Source organism: Polypterus senegalus, unplaced genomic scaffold, assembly GCF_016835505.1.
Source record: "Polypterus senegalus isolate Bchr_013 unplaced genomic scaffold, ASM1683550v1 scaffold_3037, whole genome shotgun sequence".
In the NCBI taxonomy this organism is placed as follows: Eukaryota; Metazoa; Chordata; class Cladistia; order Polypteriformes; family Polypteridae; genus Polypterus; species Polypterus senegalus.
In genome coordinates, this window is record NW_024384498.1 from 652 (window position 1) to 25,352 (window position 24,701).

Genomic DNA, 24,701 nt, shown 5'->3' on the forward strand with positions numbered 1-24,701 from the left:
TATGCTATGCTGATTTCATCTCACATCCCAAGGCTGTGCATGTTAAGTCAACTGGTAACTCTAAAGTTTGTGTCGGTGTCTGCCTGACTGTGTCCTACAATAAACAATAGCTATTCCATCCTCACACCTAACACAACAAAAATAGGCTGTCACATTCCACAACCATGCCTTAGCATAAGAGGTTTATCAGAACATTTTACAAGACATAGATTCTCAAACATTTTTTAAATAATACATTTTTCTAAAAATGTGTTTTTAATTTCTGTAATGTTTTCATATTAATTACTACATTTGCAGTGTAAAATGTAGCATATCACAATTATGTTTGCAAATATAAGAAAATTTGAAATGGTTTTTTTGCACTAATGTTTTTAACTTTTTTTTCTTTCTTAAGTTTTCTGTATCAGAGAACAGCATTTTTATGAAAGGAGAAAAGGTAACTTTTAAGAATATTTTGGTTTTCTTATCTAACTTTGACTAGCAAGTGACAATACATAAATGTTTTTATTCTATCTTTTTTTAAAAATTCAGTTCAATTTATTTGTTTATAGAGCCAGAGTGCTCTAAGACATAGTTATAATACATATCACATGATGTACATAGATAAAATATTATAATTAATTAATTAATTTAAACACACAGTAAAGCAGAGAAATTTCAAATTACTTAACATAAATAAGTCAAGGCAATATAAGGAAGTCCAAACCAGCATATGATCTGTGTTGAAGCAGATCATTGTGTGGTCACTTTCAAAGACAACTGAGCAAGTAAACATGTCAAATGAGGTAGGCAAATGCACATTGCAACTGCGATAATTCATAATAAATGTGGGGCATATTTAAAATTACAGCAGCATTTTTATTTAATCCTCCTCTCTAGGATGGGAAGCACTGCCAGCTTCTCATTACTGGAGTTCCTTTCAATGTTCTTCCATGCTGAGCCACTATCTCCTGGAATCCAAAATAAATATCCGCCACCTTTAACTTTTACCATGGGTTCCCTCTCTTTTCCTGATGTCCATAACAAGCTACTCATTTGATGCCATTCAGAGCCAAGCTTGACTCATAGAAGTGAAGTCTCATTTTTCAATAACAAAGCTAGGTGGTAATAGCTGGGACAAAAACACACCTTTTTCAATAAATACTAGAGATAATAATGGGGATGTTTGTCATGAAGTGTTTCCACGAAAAGTCCCTAAATATACAGTACAACAGGTTGGCTCAGTATGACAGTGTAGGTACTGGCCTTTAATACCTACCTTGAAAACAGAAGTAATTTTCCAGAACATCACTGTTGTCAATGATCCTGTGATTCACCTGATCCCCCAAACTCATAATGAATGTTATAGAACATTTCCCTCAAAGGAATGACATTGATTTTAATACTACTGGCAATAGATATTTCAAAGTTTACTTTGTAGATGGAAAGACCACATGACAGAAATCCCAGTCTTTTAACACCTTTGATCAATACAGTGCCTGAATTCACTTTTTTTAAAAAAAGTTTAAAAAATAACATGAAAGTTCACCTTAATTTGTTTTTATTTCTATAATATAGCCCTCTATTTTATTTTATTACGTGTAAGCTGTTGCTTGATATGCAATAGAAAAGTATTTGCTTATTTGTGTAATAAAAATGCTTGACTATTAAAAAAACATTAAAAGCACTGTGTTGTTTGGCAACTTAAACAAAATCCTCTAAAATTGTATTCAAGTCTTATTCAATTCAACAGTTTGTTTAAACAACAACTTTAAGATATCATATAGCATTACTCATGCAAATATCTTGGTATAATGCTAAACATCATACTTACCCTAGCAACACCAGAGATCAAAACTAGGCACAATCTTAAATCCAAAAAAGATGCCAAAAGAGAGAGTGCTATTATCAACTTACAAATAGTGCCCATATTGATAGCACTCAAAAAATTTACGGAATAGTATAAATGATAACTTTTTAAAATACAATTGAGAATTTTGTGCTTATCAATAACTGTCTTTATATTTCAGGGTGAACCTGGAAAGAATGGTGCTCCTGGTTTGAAAGGAGAAACAGGCCATCCAGGTCCAAGGGTGAGCATTTTTTAATCAATACCCTTCTTTCTGTGCTATGTCTATGTGTGTGTTTTCAGTTAGCCCAGTTTTCTTGCATACTGCAAACATAAGCCTGTTCTGATTGGTAAATAATGTATAGACCATATATATTACAGAGAATATTAAGGATAATTAAAGGAATACAAAAATGAATAATGCTTAACTAATTCTTTTCTAATTAAGTACAGGTTAAAATGGTATTATCTGGACATTAACATTTGTTTAAAAATATTTAATTATAGGGACCTGATGGTAAACCTGGACCTCCAGGAAATGGACTGGTATGTATATCAAGACATTCAAATTTTCTCATTTTACTGATTTCTCTTTGTTGTGTAAAATACTTAGAAGATAAAGAAGAGTCCTGAGCCATTATCATGTATTAAGTTCAAACACAGAAATCCTTTATTTACATCAACTTATGAAATCCCACATTCATTTAATACAACATGAAGACTGAAGAAATCTAACAGAAAGTTTCCTTTATTCAGCTATGTTCATCTACATGTAATGACTACAAAGAATTTCAAACATACCAATCAGCATACACATTAAGTATATACTGCAGAAACAAACCTCTGTATTATATTTAACATTATATAAAGTCCCAAAATAGTTAAGAGTCACAGGTTAATACCGGATTTAAAAAAATAAGACTTATATTTGAACAGTTATCAGAGAAAAAAAATGAAGGTTTATATATGATCTCATTTTCTCAATATCAGGATGTCCTAGTTACAGTGGTGCTTGAAAGTTTGTGAACCCTTTAGAATTTTCTATATTTCTGCATAAATATGACCTGAAACATCATCAGATTTTCACCCAGTCCCAAAAGTAGATAGAGAAACCAGTTAAACAAATGAGACAAAAATATTATACTTGGTCATTTATTTATTAAGGAAAATGATCGAATATTACATATTTGTGAGTGGCAAAAGTATGTGAACCTCTAGGATTAGCAGTTAGTTTGAGGGTGAAATTAGAGTCAGGTGTTTTCAATCAATGGAATGACAATCAGGTTTGAGTGGGCACCCTGTGTTATTTAAAGAACAGGGATCTATCAAAGTCTGCTCTTCACAACACGTTTGTGGAAGTGTATCATGGCACGAACAAAGGAGATTTCTGAGGACCTCAGAAAAAGAGTTGTTGATGGTCATCCGCTGGAAAAGGTCACAAAACCATCTCTAGAAGAGTTTGGACTCCACAAATCCACAGTCAGACAGATTGTGTACAAATGGAGGAAATTCAAGACCACTGTTACCCTCCCTAGGAGTGGTCGACCAACAAAGATCACTCCAAGAGCAAGGCGTGTAATAGTTGGCAAGGTCACAAAGGACCCCAGGGTAATTTCTAAGCAACTGAAGGCCTCTCTCACATTGGCTACTAATGTTCATGTTCATGAGTCCACCATCAGGAGAACACTGAACAACAATGGTGTGCATGGCAGGGATGCAAGGAGAAAGCCACTGCTCTCCAAAAAAAAATTGCTGCGCTGCTCGTCTGCAGTTTGCTAAAGATCACATGGACAAACCAGAAGGCTATTGGAATAATGTTTTGTGGACAGATGAGACCAAAATAGAACTTTTTGGTTTAAATGAAAAGCATTATGTTTGGAGAAAGGAAATCACTGCATTCCAGCATAAGAACCTTATCCCATCTGTGAAACATGGTGGTGGTAGTATCTGTTGGTATCTGGTGGTAGGCCTGTTTTGTTGTATCTGGGCCAGGACGGCTTGCCTTCATTGATGGAACAATGAATTCTGAATTATATCAGAGAATTCTAAAGGAAAATGTCAGGGCAGCTGTCCATGAACTGAATCTCAAGAGAAGGTGGGTCATGCAGCAAGACAACGACCCTAAGCACACAAGTCGTTCTACCAAAGAATGGTTAAAGAAGAATAAAGTTAATGTTTTGGAATGGCCAAGTCAATGTCCTGACCTTAATCCAAAAGAAATATTGTGGAAGGACCTGAAGCAAGCAGTTATTGTGAGGAAACCCACCAACATCCCAGAGTTGAAGCTGTTCTGTACGGAGGAATGGGCTAAAATTCCTCCAAGTCATTGTGCAGGAATGATCAAAAGTTACTGGAAACGTTTAGTTGCAGTTATTGCTGCAAAGGGGGGTCACACAAGATACTGAAAGCACACTCACAAATATGTAATATTCGATCATTTTCCTCAATAAATAAATGACCAAGTATAATATTTTTGTCTCATTTGTTTAACTGGTTTCTCTTTATCTACTTTTAGGACTTGAGTGAAAATCTGATGATGTTTTAGATCATATTAATGCAGAAATATAGAAAAATCTAAAGGGTTCACAAACTTTGAAGCACCACTGAAAACAGGCTGACAGTATAAAGAAATTTTCTCTCAGAGTTTGAAGTTTTATTTTCTGAAATAGTCCAGTAGTGAAAGTACTGTATACTAGTATGAACCCAGCAAGAGTTTCTCACTGAAGCAATATCTTTATTGTCACAATACCAGCTGTCAAGATTCACTCAATTAATATAAAAAAGTTGACTAGAGAAGGCAACTCAAAATGCAACACAGGAAAATATTTGGTGCTGAAGTTGCCAATTAGCAACTCATTCAATAAATGGAAGAAAATTACAAATGAACTTCCAACAAATATTGAAAAAGCAAATGAAAAGCAAAACCAGTGCAACTTACATATTTTATCAATACAACCTGCTTCGGCTTGATACAGTGCAATCCTGCGGTGTTGTGTTTTGTAGAGCAATGTTCTCTTTGCCATTCTCATTTTTGCACTTTTTTAGGCATATTTATTATAAATCAAAAATAATTTTGCTGAGTTTGTTTTCTGTGTATGTGAGGTGGACCCGTACCACCTTATTCATGTTTGAATGATGCAAGCTGACTTTGGTTGTTGTAGTGTGATACTACAGTGCTGCACTGCAGTATTTTGTTGCTTATGCACTCTCAGGCATCTTTTGTACGTCATCTGATCTTCTCAATTGCTTTAACTGGTGAGGATCGCAGCAGCAACATGACAAGCAGGTCATCCTCGACTCCCTGACCCCAGCTCTACCTGGGGAATTTCCTGAACTTTCAAAGCCAGCCCAGATATATAATCCCTTTCCTCTGTCACAGGGTCTCCACAGTGAAATATGCCTTGAGCAGCTCTGGTGGGAACCACCCGGGGGCATCCTTACAACATGCCCAATCTATCTCAACTAGCTCCTCTCAATATGGATAAGGAGTACCTCTACTCTGAGGCTCTCCTGCATCACTGAGCTTCTGGCACTATCACGGAGTGTCAGCCCAGCCCCCCTTTGCAAAAACAATTATTACTGTTATATTATTTTGGTCATTACCTACAGTTATTGACCATAAGTGAGAACAGGGATGTAGGTTGACTGATAAACTGAGAATTTTGTCTTTAGACTTCGTTCCTACTTCACCACTACAGACCAGTACAGTGCCCATAGAACACCTGCCACTGCTCCAATCCACTTTTTCAATCACTTGTAAAAAGGAACTCAAGATACTTGAACTCTTCTACTTGTGGAGTTAAAAATAACGAGGGATTTATTTGTATTATAATGACACAATGGCCTTTCAACACCCCCTTCCTCCAATTAATATGCAGTCTCCATCCATCCATTATCCAACCTGCTATATCCTAACTACAGGATCACGGGGGTCTGCTGGAGCCAATCCCAGCCAACACAGGGCACAAGGCAAGAAGAAAACCCTGGGCATGGTGCCACCCCACCACAGGGCACAGACACACACACACACACCAGGGACAATTTAGAATTGCCTATGCACCTAACCTGCATGTCTTTGGACTGTGGGAGGAAACCAGAGTACCGGAGGAAACACATGCAGTCTCTCCCTGTTAAATTTGTAATGGTGTCAACCTTGCTTCGTGGTCAAATTACTTACATATTATAATTTTCTTAGCCAACAGTAGATGTAATGCAATTCAAATTCTGATACTTTTTCTGCATTGTTTCAGATAATACAAATTTTCAAAAGACATAGTATCTTGAATTCTGATTGAGTATAAGATGAAATTACACCTGTTAGAATTTTAATATATAGATTACACAGAAAAATACAGAGCAGGACACTATTTCTTATAAAATTAGTTTTTTTACCAGAGTGACGCATAATCTGGGCAGTAAACTAATGCAGTGGTAGTGCTACTACCTCACAGTAACAAGACCCAGGTTCGTTCCCTGAGTCCTGCCTGCATAGACTTTGAGTGTTCTCTCTGTTTCTGCATGAGTCTGCACCGGTTTCCTCCCACAGTATAAAGACATGCATTGTTAGGTAATTTGGCTAAATTGCCCGTGATGGACTGGCACCATCAGCAGAAATAAAGAATGTTGCTATTTATCACAAACAATATCTCACATCCTCTGCAAGATTAATATATGGAGCACAAATTCTACCACTGTGCCCCAAGGAGGTCCTAAGTTATATCATAAGACTTTACAATGCATGCTCTGACTAAACTACTTTTCTGCCATAATAGTATTTTAATTTTATATAGATTACAGACATATATTTTTTACTCTTTTAAAGTACTAGTGTGTTGTACCTTGTTAGCCATTATGGATGTAGTGAGTAATCAAACAAAATGACGCCTTTTATTGGCTAACTAAAAAGATAAAGAATATGCCAGCTTTCGAGACAACTCAGGCCCCTTCTTATGGCAAGATCATCATGATTACATCTTGCCTGAAGAAGGGGCCTGAGTCGCCTTGAATGCTCACGTATTGTAATCTTTTTAGTTAACCAATAGAAGGTGTAATTTTGCTTGATTACTCTTTGAAATAAAGTGTATCATGTGTAGTTTTTTATGTATATCTGGCTACTGTAACTTTCTGTGTGGTTTTCCAAATTCCATAGTTGTGAGCATAGGTTGGCTCTTTACAAATGAGCCTTTTGGTATACATGATAATACATAATGTTTTAGGGAATGATAATGAACAAATATGTCCTTAAAAAGGCTGCAGTCTGTTTTCTACATACAGTACAATGAATACGGAGGCGTGACCATAGGGGGGCTGGGGTGGGCACTGTCCCCCCAGAGACAAGCCGTGCCCACCCTGGGAAATGTTCTGTCTGTTCATTGAAAACTCTGAAGAAGAATAACATTTGATTTTCAAAACTGAGTTGTTTTTTTTTTTTTTACCGTGTCCTGTTCGGCTGTGAAGCAATCAGAATTGATGTCTGAATGCTGGCGACTAGCCTTACAGTTTTTCTCTCAGGTGGAGCGTTACAGCTTCTGCTGACGCCACGCCTGATACCAAAACTTTATTAAAAATATTTTTAGATGTTTTAAGATTCGAACCGGACACGGAGACAAAAGTGAAAGAAAAGAAGAGAGAGAAGGAAGAGATGGAGGTAAAGGGGAGGGGGTTTCGATAGAATAAACAATAAATGAACCAGAATCCGCTTCTAGACCTGCAGAAAGAGAGGGGGAAAAAAAAAACCACAAGACAAAAACATTGCTGCATCAGCTACATGAAGATATATAAAAGTAAAAATGTTTGCTGACAATCATACAGTAATTATTACTGAGGCATTTAAGGCCACCACAACCTTAGATCATGTGCTGAAGATGTCCAAGTCATACTTATGAAATCACCATGTGAGCACCTGTGTGTGTACGCACGCTTGTATGTGTAAGGTTTCTCTATAGGAGCATCCAATAGTGAGTGTGAAGGGCCACAGACCTGCCCCCAAAACGCGGAAGATGGAGGGAGTTCCAAGCCCAGAGATCCAGAGGTCACCCCAGAGCTGGAGACCCCAGGGAGGCCGTCACCAGAGAAGCCCCAACCCCCACCGAGAGGCGCAGAGGATCACCCCGGGGGTCACAACCAGCAGCCGGCAGAGTCCCGGGAGATATCAACGGCAAGCCCTCAGGCCCCCGCAGCCGCCTCCCCGAGTCGGCCGGGCCCGGAACCCAGCAGCCCGGGACCCGAGGGCACCCACCCGCCGAGGATCCAACAGAGCCCAGGGAACCAGATCCCACCAGGCAGCCACCGGGAGCGACCAGACAGATGCTTAAGGCAGGGGAGGGTAGGCAAAGATGTTGTAGTATTGCCAGATGTCCCAGGAGAGGGGAGGAGTCCAAAACCCCACCTGACATATACAGTCACACACAAACACAGTCATACACTCCCTCCCTCATGCTCTCACATACACATACAACCCAAGACTTACAAGGATGTACGCCAGACACCCATTCACACTCCCCACACACCCCCTACCTAACTCTGGTCCCGGTGCTGCCGCACCTGAGGTACAGCCATTCCTGGACGTCAGAGTTAGCCCCGTTCCGCAGGGGTAATAGTGAGCAGGCACCCCCATCCAACGTAGAGCAAAGCAACCCACCACTCCAGACCACAGGCAGACGGCCAGCTCCCACTCCTAGCCTCCAGCCCCGGCAGCTAACTGAGAACAGAGTGTGATAAGACCTCTAGTCTCCCTCCGCCTGCTCTAATGTAGTGTTGGTGTGTGCTGATAAGGTGCATTTTGTGGTTGGGGGGGCGCAGGCAGTGCCGGCACCATGTGGCCTACACCAGCTGATGCCAACACACAGCCCCACCTCCCCCCCAAAACTCTCCGTGACTAGGTGCAGTTTAAAATTGGAAGTGGACACCGCACTCGGAGTGAGGCTGAAATTTCCCCACCGGATGCCGTTGAGTGTGCCCACTCCCAAGGCCCTAAGTGTGCATTTGTGTGGAATGTTTTTTGTGGAAGTGTTTAATGTGCAAATAAAATTGGGGTGTAGGCTGCCACAGGACTGCGGAAACGGGATCCATACCCGCACCCCCTGACTTACCCACACCCCAAGGCCCTATGTGCATGTTTGTGTGATGATGTGAAGGAGCAGGAGGAGGGAAATGTCTGAGGATGGGGAGGAACGGCTGAGGGGCCTGAGCCCTCCAGGGAGCCAGCTCCCCTACTGGCCCCAATAGGCACCTCCGTTCCCAAAATCCACCCGGGCACGGAGGCCCCAGCCTATCTAGCCATGGCCCGAAGCAGCAGCATCACAGAGCCCCACGGAGTCTGAGGCCACCAACCCACACCACCCCAGCAGAATATTTACTCCCATCCCCACATTTACTCAACATTCAGATTAAGTAAGACATAAGACACCCAGGATAAAGCTGGATCCTCCCTCCCGGACATCCCTCCCCATGGTGGAACTGCCGCACGTTCCGCCCTCTTCCCGCAGCGTACATGCCAGGACCCAATCCCCAAGGCCCCACCCATATCCCCATCCGGGACGGCCGCCCCAAACCCTAAGCCACCAGGCCCACACCCAGACCAACCCAGGGGCATTGCGCCACTAGGCAGCGACCCGCAGCCACCGCCAAGACCCCCTAAGGCCCTACACACAACCACCAGAAGCCCACCCCGAGGTAACCCAAGCACCACCAGAGTCGGGCAGCAGCCCCCAGCCCAAGACCCCCTAGTGAACCCACCCCAGGGATCCTCCAGATACTCCAAGCTCAGACTCTCCACCACATCAACCACAGCATCCCGCAGGACCATATCAATGACCCTCCATCATCGCTATGTGATGGAACCGATCAAAGGAGCCCAGAGAGATTGATTTGAAGTGGAGGCAGAGGCTGTCTCAAGTGTAATATGATCCAATAAAAGATTTCTATACTGGTTAATGCAAAGATTATCTTTGTTTTTCCAGTTTATGAGGATAGTTTTCTTAGCGATGCATATGGCAGTGAGAACCACGTGAACCAAATTTGTTTCAATCGGGACATCCTCTAGGTTCCCCAGCAAGCAAAATGAGGGGGAAGTTGGGATATCACATTTCAGACACTTTGACAGGTCTTCACATACTCTATACCAGAATCCTGAACAGGTGGACATGACCACAGTGCGTGGATATAACTGTCAGGAATGTTGTCTGTGCAGTGTGTGCAGGTGTCAGATGGCACAAATCCCATCCTGAACATCCGATGACCTGTATAGTGTACTCTGTGTAGAATTTTGTATTGAATTAGTTGTAAATTGGGGTTTCTGATCGTTTTAAAAGTTTTTAAACAGGTTTGGGACCAGAAAGTCTGATCAAAGCTAACTAATAGATCCTCCTCCCATTTGCCTATAGGAATTGCTATTGTATCATCTATTTTGGTCAATGTTTTATATACTTTAGACAGTAATTTGGGGTGTTTGAGATTACAGAAGTCTAATACCCTTGATGGTGTTTGTAATTCTACTTTAAGCTTAAATTTTTCTTTAACTACTGATTTAATTTGGAGATATTCTAAAATCTATTCTTGTCTATCCCAAATTGGGAGACTATTCTGTTAAATGGAATGAAATCCAATCCTTCAACTATGTGTTCCATGTATAGAATTCCTTTACTTTTCCAGTATGGGAGGTTCATCATTTTATTGTTTTGCAATATGTCAGGATTATTCCAGATGGGTGTGCGTCTGCATGGAATTAGTGAAGACTCCGTCATTTTTAGATATTCCCACCATGCTGTCAGTGAGGTACTGATATTAATACTTTTAAAGCTTTCATGCTTTCTTATTTTTGAGCTAATAAACGGTAGGTCCGAAAGCTCTATAGTATTGCAAAGTGTCTGTTCTACATCTAACCAGGACTATCCAGCGGGTTATGTTGCAACCATCTTGGTATATATTGGAGCCTGTTGGTTAAGAAATAATGATAGAAGTTGGGTAGATCCAACCCTCCTCTATCTTTGGTCTTCTGTAGTGTTTTTAAGCTAATTCGTGGAGGTTTATCCTTCCAAAGGAATTTAGTGATGGAGGAGTCCAGGGATCTAAACCAATCAGATGATGGCTTGTTTGGGATCATAGAAAATAAGTAATTGATTCTTGGTAAAACCATCATTTTAATTGTGGCAACCCTCCCCATAAGTGATATCGGTAAGGATTTCCATCTAGCAAGATCATCTTCCACTTTCTTTAATAGTGGGATGTAGTTTAGTTTAGTTAGATCTGCCAGCCTGGGAGACACATGAATGCCCAGGTATGTAATATTCCCTGATTCCAATTGTGTATTAAGGGAATTGACAAAAGAGAAATTAATTGGAAGAACTGTGGATTTTAACCAGTTTATTGAATAATCTGAAACTCTTGAAAAGGAGTTTATTAGTTCAATTGCCTGGGAGAGAGAGGATTGAGAATTCTGAAGATAAAGTAACACGTCATCTGCATAAAGACTGATTTTATGTTCTATGTTCTTACACTTTATGCCTTTAATAACTGTAGTTTGCCTGATTGCTGCTGCTAGTGGTTCAATAAAGATAGCAAATAGCGAGGGGGAGAGAGGGCATCCCTGCCTGGTCCCCCTCTGAAGACAGAAGCTATCTGATGTTTGGTCATTTGTCCTGACGCATGCTGTTGGTGAACTGTATAAAATTTTTAACCAGTTTATGAAGAAGTTTCCAAAACCAAATTTATGTAAAGTTGCAAATAAGAACTTCCAGTTAACTCTATCAAAAGCCTTTTCTGCATCGAGAGATAATATACTGGTTTCCATGTTTCTGCTATAAGAAAAGTCTATTAAGTTGAGTAATCTACGTGAATTTGTGGATGAATGTCTCCCCTTAATGAAACCAGTTTGGTCTGGATGTATTATGAAAGGGGTTACCTTCTCTAATCTTTTTGCAAGGGCTTTACAAATTATTTTCAGGTCAACATTAATAAGAGAAATTGGGCGATAGCTGGTAGGAAATATAGGATCTTTGCCTGGTTTTAACAGGAGACTAATGTTGGCTGAATTCATGTTTGGCTGTAGTCTACCATTTTCTTGTATTTCACACATCATTCTGAAGAATGTTGGCGCCAGAATGATCCAGAATTCTTTGTAGAACTCTGCTGGAAACCCATCTGGACCTGGAGCCTTCCTATTAGGCATGGAGTTAAGAGCTTCCTGAAGCTCATCTGATGTTAATGGCGAGTCCAGGACTGTAGCTTGGCTATCTGATAATTTAGGAAGTATTATCCTGTCTAGAAACTCATTGATCTCATTATCTGATGGGTTAATCTGTGGTGAGTACAAGGTTTTGTAAAAATCTCTGAAAGTGTTGTTTATTCTTTCAGGGTCATATACTATATTCCCAGTTGAGTCTTTAACAGCAGATATGGCAGTTTTCTCTTTGTTTATTTTTAACTGGTTGGCTAAAAACTTGCCTGATTTATTACCGTGTTCAAAGTTTTCTATTCGTAGTCTTTGTGCTAAAATTGTGTTTTTGTCAATAATTCCTTTAAGTTCTAGTTTACTTTTACGCAATTTGTTTTGTAATTCTTCTTCTGGGGATGCCTCTAGAGACTTAATGATTTCTTCTAATTCCTGAATACGTTTGTTTTCTATTTTTTTCTTATGTGATGAGAAGGAAATTATTTTACCTCTCATCACTGCTTTCCCTGCCTCCCAGAGAACAGATGCTGATGTTCCAGGAATGTCATTGTGTTCTAAATATAAAGCCCACTCTTTTTTATAATATTCCACAAAACCTTCATCTTTAAGCAGTGACGTATTAAACCTCCAGTTTTACCTGATGGGATTGTTTTCTTATTTAACAGAGTTAAAGAAACTGGAGCATGATCGCTGACAACTATAGGGTGTATCTCAGTGTCTGAAATGTCAGCCAATAATGAGCTGCTGACTAGAAAATAGTCCAAACGTGAGTGAGAGTGATGAACATGTGAGAAAAAAGTATACTCTCTACGGCTGGGATAAAAAGATCGCCATGCATCACAAAGCCCATAATCACTCATATACTGTTTGACTATATTAGTGGAATGCCAACTGCGCTGAGTCCCAGCTGTACTGAGCCTGTCTGAAGAATGATCCATCCAAAAATTAAAATCTCCGCAAGTATAAGTGGACAGTCCAAGTGTTCGGAGAGTACAGAGAAAAATTATGAAAGAATGCGGGTCATCTATGTTTGGACAGTATATGCTAACAATACATAAGCTTTGATTTTGTATAGACAGTTTTAGTATTATAAATCTACCATCTGGATCTGAGACTGTGTCCAATACTTTGAAATTTGTATTTTTGTGTATTAAAATAGCTACACCTCTTTGTCTAGAGTTATAGGCGGCAGAGAACAGTGTGGGAAACTCAGATGTTTTAAGTTCATCTGCAACTGTGGCAGACCTATGAGTCTCTTGTAATAAGACAACATCTGCCTGCAGTCTTTTAAGCTGATCAAAAATCTTTAATCTCTTCTCTCTAGAGCCAGTTCCATGAACATTCCAACTGACAAACCTTAGTGTACCCATAGTTGTGTGTGTGATTAGCTAATGTATGGTGCCTTCAGGTGAGTTAGTTAAGTAAATAAATGTATAATTTAATCTGAAGAAAAAAAAAAATAAAAATAAATAAATAAATAAATATATATATATATATAAATAAAAATAAAGCAATAAATAAGTAAATAAAAATATATGCATAATAATGCTAATAACAATAATAATATTATTAATGCTGATGATAATAATAATATGAATGCTGAAAATAAATAATAATAATAATAATGCTGATAATAATACTAATGCTGATAATAATAATAATCATTCTGATAATAATACTAAAGCTGATAATAATCAGACAATAATAATAATAATAATAATAATAATCAGACAGAACCAAAAGTGTTTGTGGTTGTATGATAAAATGTAATAATTATAATCTAGTGTTTGTATGCGCGCGTTGTGTGTGTGCTGACGCAGTGTAGGAAAGTTGTGTGATTGTGTCATGCGGATGTAAAGTTCCAGAAGCAGGTAAAAGAAGGAAAGGAAAGAGTGATAAAGGTTAAGAAAAGAAAAAAAGTAAAAAGAAAAGGTGTTAGAGGTGTGGGGTGGCGAGAGAACAGGTGATCCCATCATCTAAACACGGATATAGCAGCTTTTTTTTATATCCTGACATGCTCATACCCAGTGAATCCCGATAAGAAAAATAAACTTGTGACCTGATGTTGGGCTAATAAAGCCAGTCTGTCACTCCTCGCTCCTTGTACAGCCTGTTGTTGACGTAGAGCTTGTCCACAGAAATGACAGCGGCTCCCTTCTTGGATGAATTTTTACGTATTGGGAACAGAACTCTGGCGATCCAAAATTTCTTTAGGAAATTGATCATTCACGCTAAAATTTTTCCCTTTGAGCTCTTTCCCGTGGCTCTTAACAAAATCCTTCTGTTTAAAATGCTCAAATTTAGCCACGATGGGACGAGGTCTTCTGCTGTCTGCTCTCTTGGCTCCAAGGCGATGTACCCGGTGAAAGGTGATGTTTTTTACCGTTTCTTCGGGTATCTTCATGTGGGTCTGGAGAAAATACTTGATTGTTTGTTCGCAATCCTCCGGTTGTCCTTCCGTCTGCTCCGGCAGGCCTGCGAACACCAGATTGTCTCTCATGCTGCGGGCCTGAAGATCCAAAACCGTCTCCTTCAGGGTCTTGTTGTCTTGGGAGATCCGTGTCCATCCCTCTGTCAGGGAAGACACAGTCTCCCGCAGAGACGCGTTTTCAGCAGCAAGCCGCTCCACCTGATCCTGGCTGAATTCCAGAGATTGTCGGAGGTTCTGGAACTCCTGGTGTAGAATTTCGAGCAGGTGGAGTCGTCCCTCAAATCCCAAAAGCCTTTTATCTATAGAATCTAATAATTCTAATATATCCTTGCGGGGAGATGAGGTCGCCTCGGGGGAATCTTGAGGACGGCTTCTCTTGGTAGCAGGTGTTTCCGTGATAGCTGCTGCTTTCTTAGGCCCCATGACAACAGACTCAAAAACTTGATCAATATAATTTTGTAAACTTTCCAAATTTTCTTCACTTACCTCCAGGTTGAGCGAGTTATACTTACCGGATTAATTGCGTTGTCAGTAAATAAATTTGGCGTAAATGTGTCTTAATTGTTTAGAATGTTCGCTAAAGAGCTGCCATCTGCTTCAAACGCTGCCGAGAATCCGTGATCTTCCTAGCCAGCGCTTCTCTCTCCCAGCATGCTCCAGTCTCCTTCTCCCAACTAGAATATTCCTAATCAATCTACCATAACAAAAAAACTGAGTTGCTTTCCAATTAGACAGGCACCGTGCTGCTCACAGTTTACTTGCCGCACATTTTGCAGCACGTTTTGAACCTGTTGACCACATTCTTTAATTAAAACAGCGTATACATTCAATTTTTCTTTCATTTTCTGGTTGGTAACACCAAAGGCTATGTATATAGTAGGTGGCTTATTAAAAAGCAGACATCTTCAACCTCTGTCCCTCTGCAAGCTGCTGGCTCCACGGTTTAGCCCAGCACCGCTGCTTACCAACACGGAGCACAGTGCACCCACGTCAGGAACTGAAACTCCAAAAGATGTAGATAAGCCTACACAATCCTCCAGCTCTGCGCCAGCATCGGGTACTCCAAACCTCTGCCTTCAACAAAATATACAGCCTGGCCTGCCAGACTTAAATATGGGTAGCCCATCCCAGCCTATTTTAATTAATTATCCCAATGGCGCATTCGGAAAGACACTCAGATGTTTTAGTGCAAGCTGGTATCAGTCTTGAACATGGCTTTAATATCCTGTTGTCCGTGATGCTAGCTTTTGCTTTGCCGGCTGCAAATTTAGTGTTTCCAATTCGGACCGTGAGGACATCTTCACCAAACACGGCTACACTAATTGGAAAAAAGCTCTAGAAAAAGACAGTGGTGGCGTCTAGTATCCCGCACATCGAGCCATGTCTGCATAACAAGAGTATCAGCGCCGGGCAGAAACGGGTGAAAGCATAGTTCAACTACTGGGTTCAGCCCAGATAGAAAAGAATGGATATTATGTGAAAAGCATTGGGGAGGCCGTTCAGTTCCTTGCAGTCAATGAACTGGCTCTGTGTGGTCACAAATCACGAAGGTGGGGAGGAGAGACTTTTCCTTAAGTTCTTTGATTACACAATCAAAAAAAATGGCAAACTTGCAGAAATTGTAAAATACATCCCAGACAACGCAAAATACACATCCAGTGTAACTCAAAATGAAATAATTGAGACTCTTGCCAAAATTGTGGTAAAAGATATTAGGACCAAATATGAAAAAGATGACTCTCCTGGACTTTGCATTAAAAGTGATGGTACCATGGGATCGCCGTAACATTGAGAATTTGTCTGTAGTGATTAGATTTGTCCAGAACTCTATCCCTGAAGAACACCTGATTGGCATAATTGAACCGAATCAGCTTGATGCTGAATATATTTGTAACCAAATTCTGTCACATCTCTCTGAGCTAGGTTACAGCCCAGACAATTTAGTGTGTCAGTGTTTTGATGGTGCTTCTGTCATGTCTGGGGCAAGGGGTGGTGTCCAGGCTTTGTTACAAAACAAAGTTGATAAGTATATTGCATATGTACACTGCTACCACCACCAGCTCCATTTAGCAGTGATACATGCAATGGAATCAGAACCTCTGGTAAGAAGTTCTTTGACTGGTCAAATTCATTGAACGCATTTTGTCACAGACATTATGTTTCACACACATACAATACACCCACACTGAAAAGACTTCTAGAAATACGATGGACAAGTCATTATGATGTCACAAAGTCCATTGTCAACAATGAGGAAGCTATAAGGGGGCTTCTCTCAGAGGTAGCAGAGGCTGACACTGCCCCTTCTGACATCTGCATAGAGGCATGTGGTCTTTTGACCCATTTAAAAAAGCAGAATTTCTTCAATACAGGAAAATTCCTCCTTCATGTGCTTGGTGTGCTTAAACCAGCCAATGCAATTCTACAGGCACATGCAGTGGATTTGTGCACTGCTGGGGAGGTGGTGACAGCTTCACTGGCCACACTGAATTGAGATGAGATGCGACTCATTCTGGGAGGAGCATTTCTCTTAGTGTGAAAGTAGGCCTACCAATTCGCTCAAAAGGAAACGGAAAGTTAATTTACAGCTTGATGATAGTATTGTCGTGTCTACGCTTGGGCATGGTGACTCTGATGAACAAATTGCTCCTAATCAGACTTTTAAAAGAGCTATGTTCAGCATTCTTGATAGAGCTATTGTGGAAATGGAAACAAGATTCTGTCAGAGAAATGTTGAATTATTGAGGGCTACATCGTTTCTCCTGCCAAAATCGGAATTATTTCTTGATCATTCTCTCCTGAAACCACTTCAGGCACTTGCAGGCACAGAGCAAAACAGCATGAGCTTGCAAAAGGAAACTGCTGTGGCAAATGCAATGTTGATCAATAAACTGCCAGCTGATGCTTATTTCTCTGTAACGTGCAAATGCATTCAGCAGTACAAAGTGGTCTTCCCTATGTTGTATTTGCTATATGTCACAGCACTCATCAATGGTGTGTCTTCAGCTGCATGCGAAAGGTCTTTCTCTACTTTGAACCACATTCTCACTCCACTCAGCCGAACAATGCTGCATTCAAGGAAGAGAAATGTAGTCATTCTGGCACATGAGAATAACATCACAGAATATCTAGAAATGAATGAATTTATTTCAGAATTTGCCAAGAGTAACCGCAGACTGGTCCTGTAGATAATATCCAGGTTAAACACCGGAAACTGATATCCTATAGCCTCCCTAATGACTACAATGAGCCACGTTTCTATTCTTGCTCTCATATGTTGTATACATTTGACTTTATTGATATTTACCTTGTAGATGCAATTCTATATTTGTTCACAAAGAACACAAGTTCCATTGCCTCTGTTAAATCTATTGAACAATAGGTTATGATTTATGCCACAATTTTTGCTTTTATATGTTATATAAAACTATGTTGTTATTATTATTTGACCCCTACAAAAATGGGGATGGATGGATATTTTTTGCCTCCCCAGACAAGCCAAATGCCCACCCACACATGATGTTCTGGTCACACCTCTGAATGAATTTCAAAAGTTTTAAAACATTTATTGAAATTTTACCACTGTAGATGTAAAGGCTGAAATCAAATGCAAAGTATGGCAAACATTTTTCTCCTTTAACAAGTTATTGTAATCAGCAACACTTAGCACATTTTGCTTTGATTACAGAAGTAGCACTCTTCAGAAAGGTCCCTATTAATGATCCACATCTGAATTTGCATTTTTATCCCAATATATACAACATAGATTACTTACATTTAAATTAAATAGTTAAGTTGCACATATTGTAGTTGTTTACTTTCAACATAAAGAGACATAGGGGCGGCACGGTGGCGCAGTGGGTAGCACTGCTGTCTCGCAGTTAGAGACCCAGGTTCGCTTCCTGGGTCCTCCCTGCATGGAGTTTGCTTGTTCTCCCCGTGTCTGCTTGGGTTTCCTCCCACAGTCCAAAGACATGCTGGTTAGGTGTATTGGCGATTCTAAAATTGTTCTTGGTGTATATGTGTGTGTGTGCACACCCTGTGGTGGGCTGGCACCCTGCCTGGGGTTTGTTTCCTGTGTTGGCTGGGATTGGCTCCAGCAAAACCCCGTGACTCTGTATCCTACATCATTGTGGGAAATATTAGTGCACAAAACAATAAATAAGTAAATAAAATTTTCACTGGTAAAAATGTGACAAATCTTCTATAATTGAAAAGGTATAGTGAAGATAAAGAGAGAGTCATGTTCCAAATTAAGTTTGTTACTCATGGCACTGAAATTGATTTAAAGTTGCAACTGTAGTTAGGGATGTAGCGGGTTGGATAATGGATGGATGGATGACTGATACCTCATTGAAAAAATATTATCTGCAAGCTATGACAAAATATTAAATACTAGACATTAAGCCAATTACAGTAACGGGCTAGAACAGTAGTGCATAAACATTAGTAGGAACAGTCTATATTAAATGGCAAGTGACCTTGACCTCATTCTGTTTCTTGTCTTAATTTTTTTTTGTCAAACATATTTTTGCAAGAAGCCTAAAGTAAAATAATAATAAAAATAAAATAGAAATGTATATGACAATACAGTAAGTATAATTAATATTGCCATAGTGTAAAACTTTGTAACAATCTGTAAGACACAATATCTGAAGAAGATATTTAGGTCAAATTTTCTATTTTTTTACCTCATGAAATTTTTCTATACAATTTCATTATAGACAACATTTCTTGTAAATATTCTGTCTGAGTTTGGCAACAGTTTGCCTTGTTCAGGAATCTCTACAACCTTGACAACAACATCTGGAAAACTTCTAACTCTTGATAATGCAACATATAACTGACCGTGGGTGAATACTGGTTCTGGCAAGTAAATGCCAACTTTTTCTAAGGTTTGGTCTTCTGAGTCTTTCTCTTTTAGCGTTTTTCTGACGGTCATTTTCTTTTTCTTCATTTGATCTATTTCCTCGTATTTTTCTTTGTCTTTCAGCCTTTCTTTTGTTGATGTTTACTTGTTGAGCTGACTGTTCTTCCAGGAGATGTTGCTTATATAGGATTTGATTGTCTGTGTCTTTTGTCCTACTTGACGTGTCCTTTTTTTTGGGTGGCATGTTGTTAGTAGGGCGGCATGGTGGCACAGTGGTAGCGTTGCTGGCTCACAGTTAGGAGACCCTGGTTCGCTTCCCGGGTCCTCCCTGCGTGGAGTTTGCATGTTCTCCCCGTGCCTGTGTGGGTTTCCCACGGGTACTCCGGTTTCCTCCCACAGACCAAAGACATGCAGGTTAGGTGGATTGGCGATTCTAAATTGGCCTTGGTGTGTGGGTGTGTTTGTGTGTCCTACGGTGGGTTGGCACCCTGCCCAGGATTGGTTCCTGCCTTGTGCCCTGCGTTGGCTCCAGCAGACCCCCATGACCCTGTGTTCGGATTCAGCGGGTTGGAAAATGGATGGATGTTGTTAGTAGATACGTCCGTAATATTTTCTCCTACAGTAATACTGGCTTGTATGTGGCTGTAATATGCATCATTGTATTGTGTGTCTTTAATTTTCTCTCAGTAATACTGGTTTGTATTTCCGTAAAATGCCAGTAATTTTCTCTGACAGTAATACTGGCTTTGATGTCCGTAATATGACTTTAATTTTCTGTCACACCAGTGGGCAATCCCCAGCATCTGATTTAATGTGTGGCGTGCTGCTTATAATCGTGCCTGTGTGGTGTCTCCTCAGCAAGTACTGTGCAGTTCCCCAGCAAGTATTTTAATCTGTGGGGGCGTGCAGCTGATTATTTAATGTGTGGCATCTCCCCAGGAACGCGACTACACAATCAGCACTCTCCCCAGCAATGGTGTCCTTTATTTCTTATCATGCACGGCTGTGGCAAGGCCATTCACTGTGTGCCCAACTTCCAGTGTGTGTGTGTCCACGGTGCCGAGCGATTGGGCGGGGCACGGTGCAATGTGCGGCGCGGCCCACGCATGCACACTTCACCAGAAGACACATATGGACACCTGGACGCACACAGGGTTTTATTAAAGAGGATACTGATTTTTTTAAGAAGAATCATTAAATTACACAATTCCTATAAGATGTTTTTGTATGATTTATATCATCTCTGCTTTTCTTATTTTTTCTGCTTATTTATTTTGGATTATAAATTATTGCATTTTCACTTTAAATTCAATGATCGGCTGTTAAGATGACTTACAATGCCTGGTGCTCGGTGGCCTGTTGCTCAGTCCTCTGATCACTGGCTCTCCACAACTCTGTATTAAATCACGGGACCTTATGAGGACAGAGACATAGAAAAGCTGACTACTTTGTTTAAAACATTCTGTAGTATCACCTACCTGCAGTACATGCAATTAAATATTATCACCAAAGTGTTAGAAAATAATTTGATATCACTATAAAGTTTAGCTCTCAAACCTATTTTTTATACCTTTTAATTTTCTTATTTTATCATTGAATAATTATACAAGAAAAAGGAAACTATTAATATACTGCATATCTACATTTCTATTGGATCTGTGTTTATAATATGTTCAGTAAAGTTTACCTTTCATTATTCACTACCTGGTAATACATTCATTTTAGTATTTGTAAACTGTTACCTTTACTGACAGTCTGATTCTGGGGCGTCTGTAAAGCAAAGCCTATAAACCTTGGTATGACAAATGACCTCTCTGAGTGAAAGGAATGAATGATAGCTAGTATTATTTTGGCACAGCACCTTTTTAGGAGGGAGACACCCTCAGAATTTGACAAAATAAAAAAAAATCTGCCAATGCAAAAAGTAATTTAAAAATACGAAAAGCATTATTCAATGACAATATATAAAGCCATGTAATTTTTGTTAAGTAGATGGCTACTAGCATATTACAATAAGTATTAACAGTTGCAGCTTAATTCCATCGATTAATTGGTCATTTGACATAAACGTCAATGGTAGGTTCTCAATATTTTTGACATTTTGTCTTTGAAAAGAGCAAAAAGAATTTCAACATATATCTTTGTAAATTGAATGCTGCTATACATATCTGGCTGGAGATATTTTTGAAAACTAGCATTTTTTACAAATGCAAAAAAAAAAAACCCCTGTGAACATTTGTGGTAGACCAAACTTAAATGCTGGCCTGTTTATTGGTTGTGTAGGTTTGCTTTATTTCCCAAAACTATGTGGGAATTTTGCTGGGTACCATGGCTTTGTCCTAAAGACACTTCAGTTAGTTTCATAAGTGACTTTAAATTAACCCAGTATAAGTAGGAAGGTGTGTGAAAGACTACATCAAATGACTGGTTTTGCATGCAGGGATTGTTTCTCCCATGTGACCAAAACTGCTGTGATATACTACGGCATCATAATCAGTAGGTCTAAAAATATCTGAATGAGAAACAATTATTAGGTTTTTCCATTCAAACGTCAACTATTCTGTTAAATTACATACTACTAGCCACAGTACCAGATGCATAATAGAATAATTTAACAATATTTGCTATCCCTTGCCCTATGTGTACTTTTAGTACCTTTTGTCTTTGTGCTAAATGATGCTCACTTTCTCGAGTGTAATCCTGTAAAGCCTGCTTCTCAGACTGTCATAATTTTTAAGGGACCTTTCTTGCCACCTGTCTGGTTTTATATTTTTCATCTTTGAAGGGGATTCTTATAGCACTCCTCATATGTCTCACACTCATACTTCCCATTTTTTTGGATCACTTAAGTCAAACTAACCAACCAGATTACTCTGAGGGACTGGACACCCAGAACTTAGTTTTACTAAGTTACATTATATAGTAGTTCACCAAATTAACAGAAATTCCTTTGCAATATTTCTTAAAACTACTTGAAAATTTTCTATGAGCTGCACAATTTAACTTGACTTTCCTTAATCAGTAGTTACAAAGTGTCACAACTGGCTTCCTTTTACATATGTTCTTGTGACACCTCTAGATACACCATAAGATAAAATTCAGAATCCGTAAAATTTCATACTTCTTGCTTATTGTGTTACAGTCAGTTTTTCCTCATATTTTCCGTTTCATTGTTTTTTATTTTGAATTGTTATTTCCATGCTTTTATGTTACTTTTGTTAGTTTGGCTTATTTTTTGATATTGGTGCTGTGTCATTTTAGATGCACTCCCATTCCTTGTACCAAGCTTTATCTTGCAGTCAGAAAGTCAGACTTAGCAGCAGAGTATTGAATTTGTGTTGGTTTTTACTGTTAGTATTTTTATTTCATCAGTTTTCTGGAGTATTGGATTTTTTCTCCTATTTTATTAGATGTTATTATTGGATTGTGATTTTGCCTTTTAGGCAAATCCTTTTGTTCTTTTTAGTATTTTGTTATTTAAAAAAAAAATCTTCACTTTAGAAGGATTAATTGTTGCCCTTTTGATTTCCATTGTATTTTGGCATAGTTCTCGGGCTTTCTTTGCATTTTCAGCTTTTAAGGTTAGCATCTATTCTGGGCCTGTGTAGGTTAAAGCCAGCAGTTAGGACATGGGAAATAACACTCTTGGAATGAGCCTTATCTGAGCAAGCTAGTAAGAGTCCCGACCTGCTTTGTAGCTTATTTTGGAGGCCTCACAGCCATTTTGTCTGGAACTCATTTACAGAACACTTCTGGCAGCAAAATCAACACAGCTGTGAATAATTAACCAGAAAATCCACACACATCCAATCTCACAATATCTTTTGCCTTGAGGGAGCTTTGCACTCTTAAGAGCATCTTGGTTTTCAGAAGAACTCCCCTTAAAATATGGTTGACATTTAGTATAAGTATCATTATAAAGCATTTATAAATAGCATATAAATATTTTATTAACAGTTGCTTATAAAGGATGTTTGAACTAAAGTTTTACCAAAATGCATAATATTTGGCTTATTCTTTGTATTACTTCTGTAAAACATAACAGATGAACAACAATCCAACATAAACACAAGGTTGCTGTGATCATACTGAAAAAAATATAAATAATCCTGGTTTTATTTACTGACATTTATAAGCCTGTTGTATTTTATGCAGTAAAGACATAAAAACCGTATGGTTGCTGACATATTTTATAATTAGTTAACAGGATGCTTAAGTGGTTTAGTTATGGACAGTTTGGTTTAAAGTTTAGTGCAATAGCCAGTAGACCAGGCTGATTGTCTAAAATTAGTGTGTTGTGTAAGAATTCATCTTAATGTGTTTGCAGCTCTCAATGAGAGAATGTACAGTGCTACAATTTATGAAGCCCCAAATTCAATAATTATACAGTTCTAAAAATATCAACCATTCGGTCAAGTCTGAGATATAACTGTTTGTTATCAATATAGTAATCTGACTTCTCCATCCTCAGGTATTTGAAATTAAAACAGCATGACAAAGACAATACATCATTGTTTTCAACTTCATACATTAAAAGTAATGCCCTCATGCTCAAAAACCCAGATTTATTTCTTCCTGCGTGGATTCCATGGAATTAGTACTGTAAGATGGAGTGATCACACCAACATGTTACAGAGTACATCAGATGCTGCAAAATAAAGTAACAGAAATCCATTAAACCAAACTACTTCTCTTTGGGTATCTCGATTCAATATATTTACATCATTGTCACACATACCTGTTGCAATAACCAGCAGAAAAAAAGAAGAATTTGAGAACTGATATTATCTTTGCATGTGCACATTTTATCATTTTCTACTTTAACTTCTGTTGAAATGTAGGGAAATTAAAAACAGATCTCAGTGGAAGGAAAAACTTGAGTCAATGAGTATATACTGTCACTACATCCTTTGAGCAAAATGAAAAAGAAAATAAAAAGAGAATATTGCATGAATGCTACAGTACCGTTCAAAGCAAGGCAGCACCCAGAGAGATAGCTTAGTAAGAATTACAGCTTTAGAACATAGCATTAATGTTTCTACCATTGGGAACAAAACAAAAGTGATTCAAGTTGATGTATATTAGAAAGAAATTCCACTGAGCTGAAAGTGAAACCTTTATAATGACATATTGTGGTTTCTTATTACAAGAAGATTTAAGACTTTGTCCTTACTCTTTAGAGTTTGATTCTTTCTTCTTAAAAATGCTCAAGGCATGTTTCTTCATTTACTGAACACTGAGAATTGTTCAAGTTTATTTCCAGGATTCAATGGAACATCTTAAAAATAAAAGTTTCATTCAACTGAAGTATATCTACAGTTTAACTACTGTATATTACTTTTCCAAAGGAAGGGTGGAATTGAATGCGTCATTCCCCTTAATTTAATTTTAATAGGAAAAA

The 24,701-nt window shown here is 38.9% G+C and overlaps 1 protein-coding gene across 1 annotated transcript in view; it reads left to right on the top strand.

The window, feature by feature from the left end:
• Positions 1-394: 394 nt before the first annotated feature.
• Positions 395-24,701, top strand: part of LOC120521979 (collagen alpha-2(IX) chain-like) — a gene marked incomplete at its 5' end in the record, with an annotated part of 41,460 nt that continues 17,153 nt past the window's right edge. The window contains 3 exons of the mRNA XM_039743229.1: positions 395-436; positions 2,010-2,072; positions 2,336-2,374. Coding sequence (XP_039599163.1) covers positions 395-436; positions 2,010-2,072; positions 2,336-2,374 — 144 coding nt within the window. The remainder of the gene's footprint in view (positions 437-2,009; positions 2,073-2,335; positions 2,375-24,701) is intronic.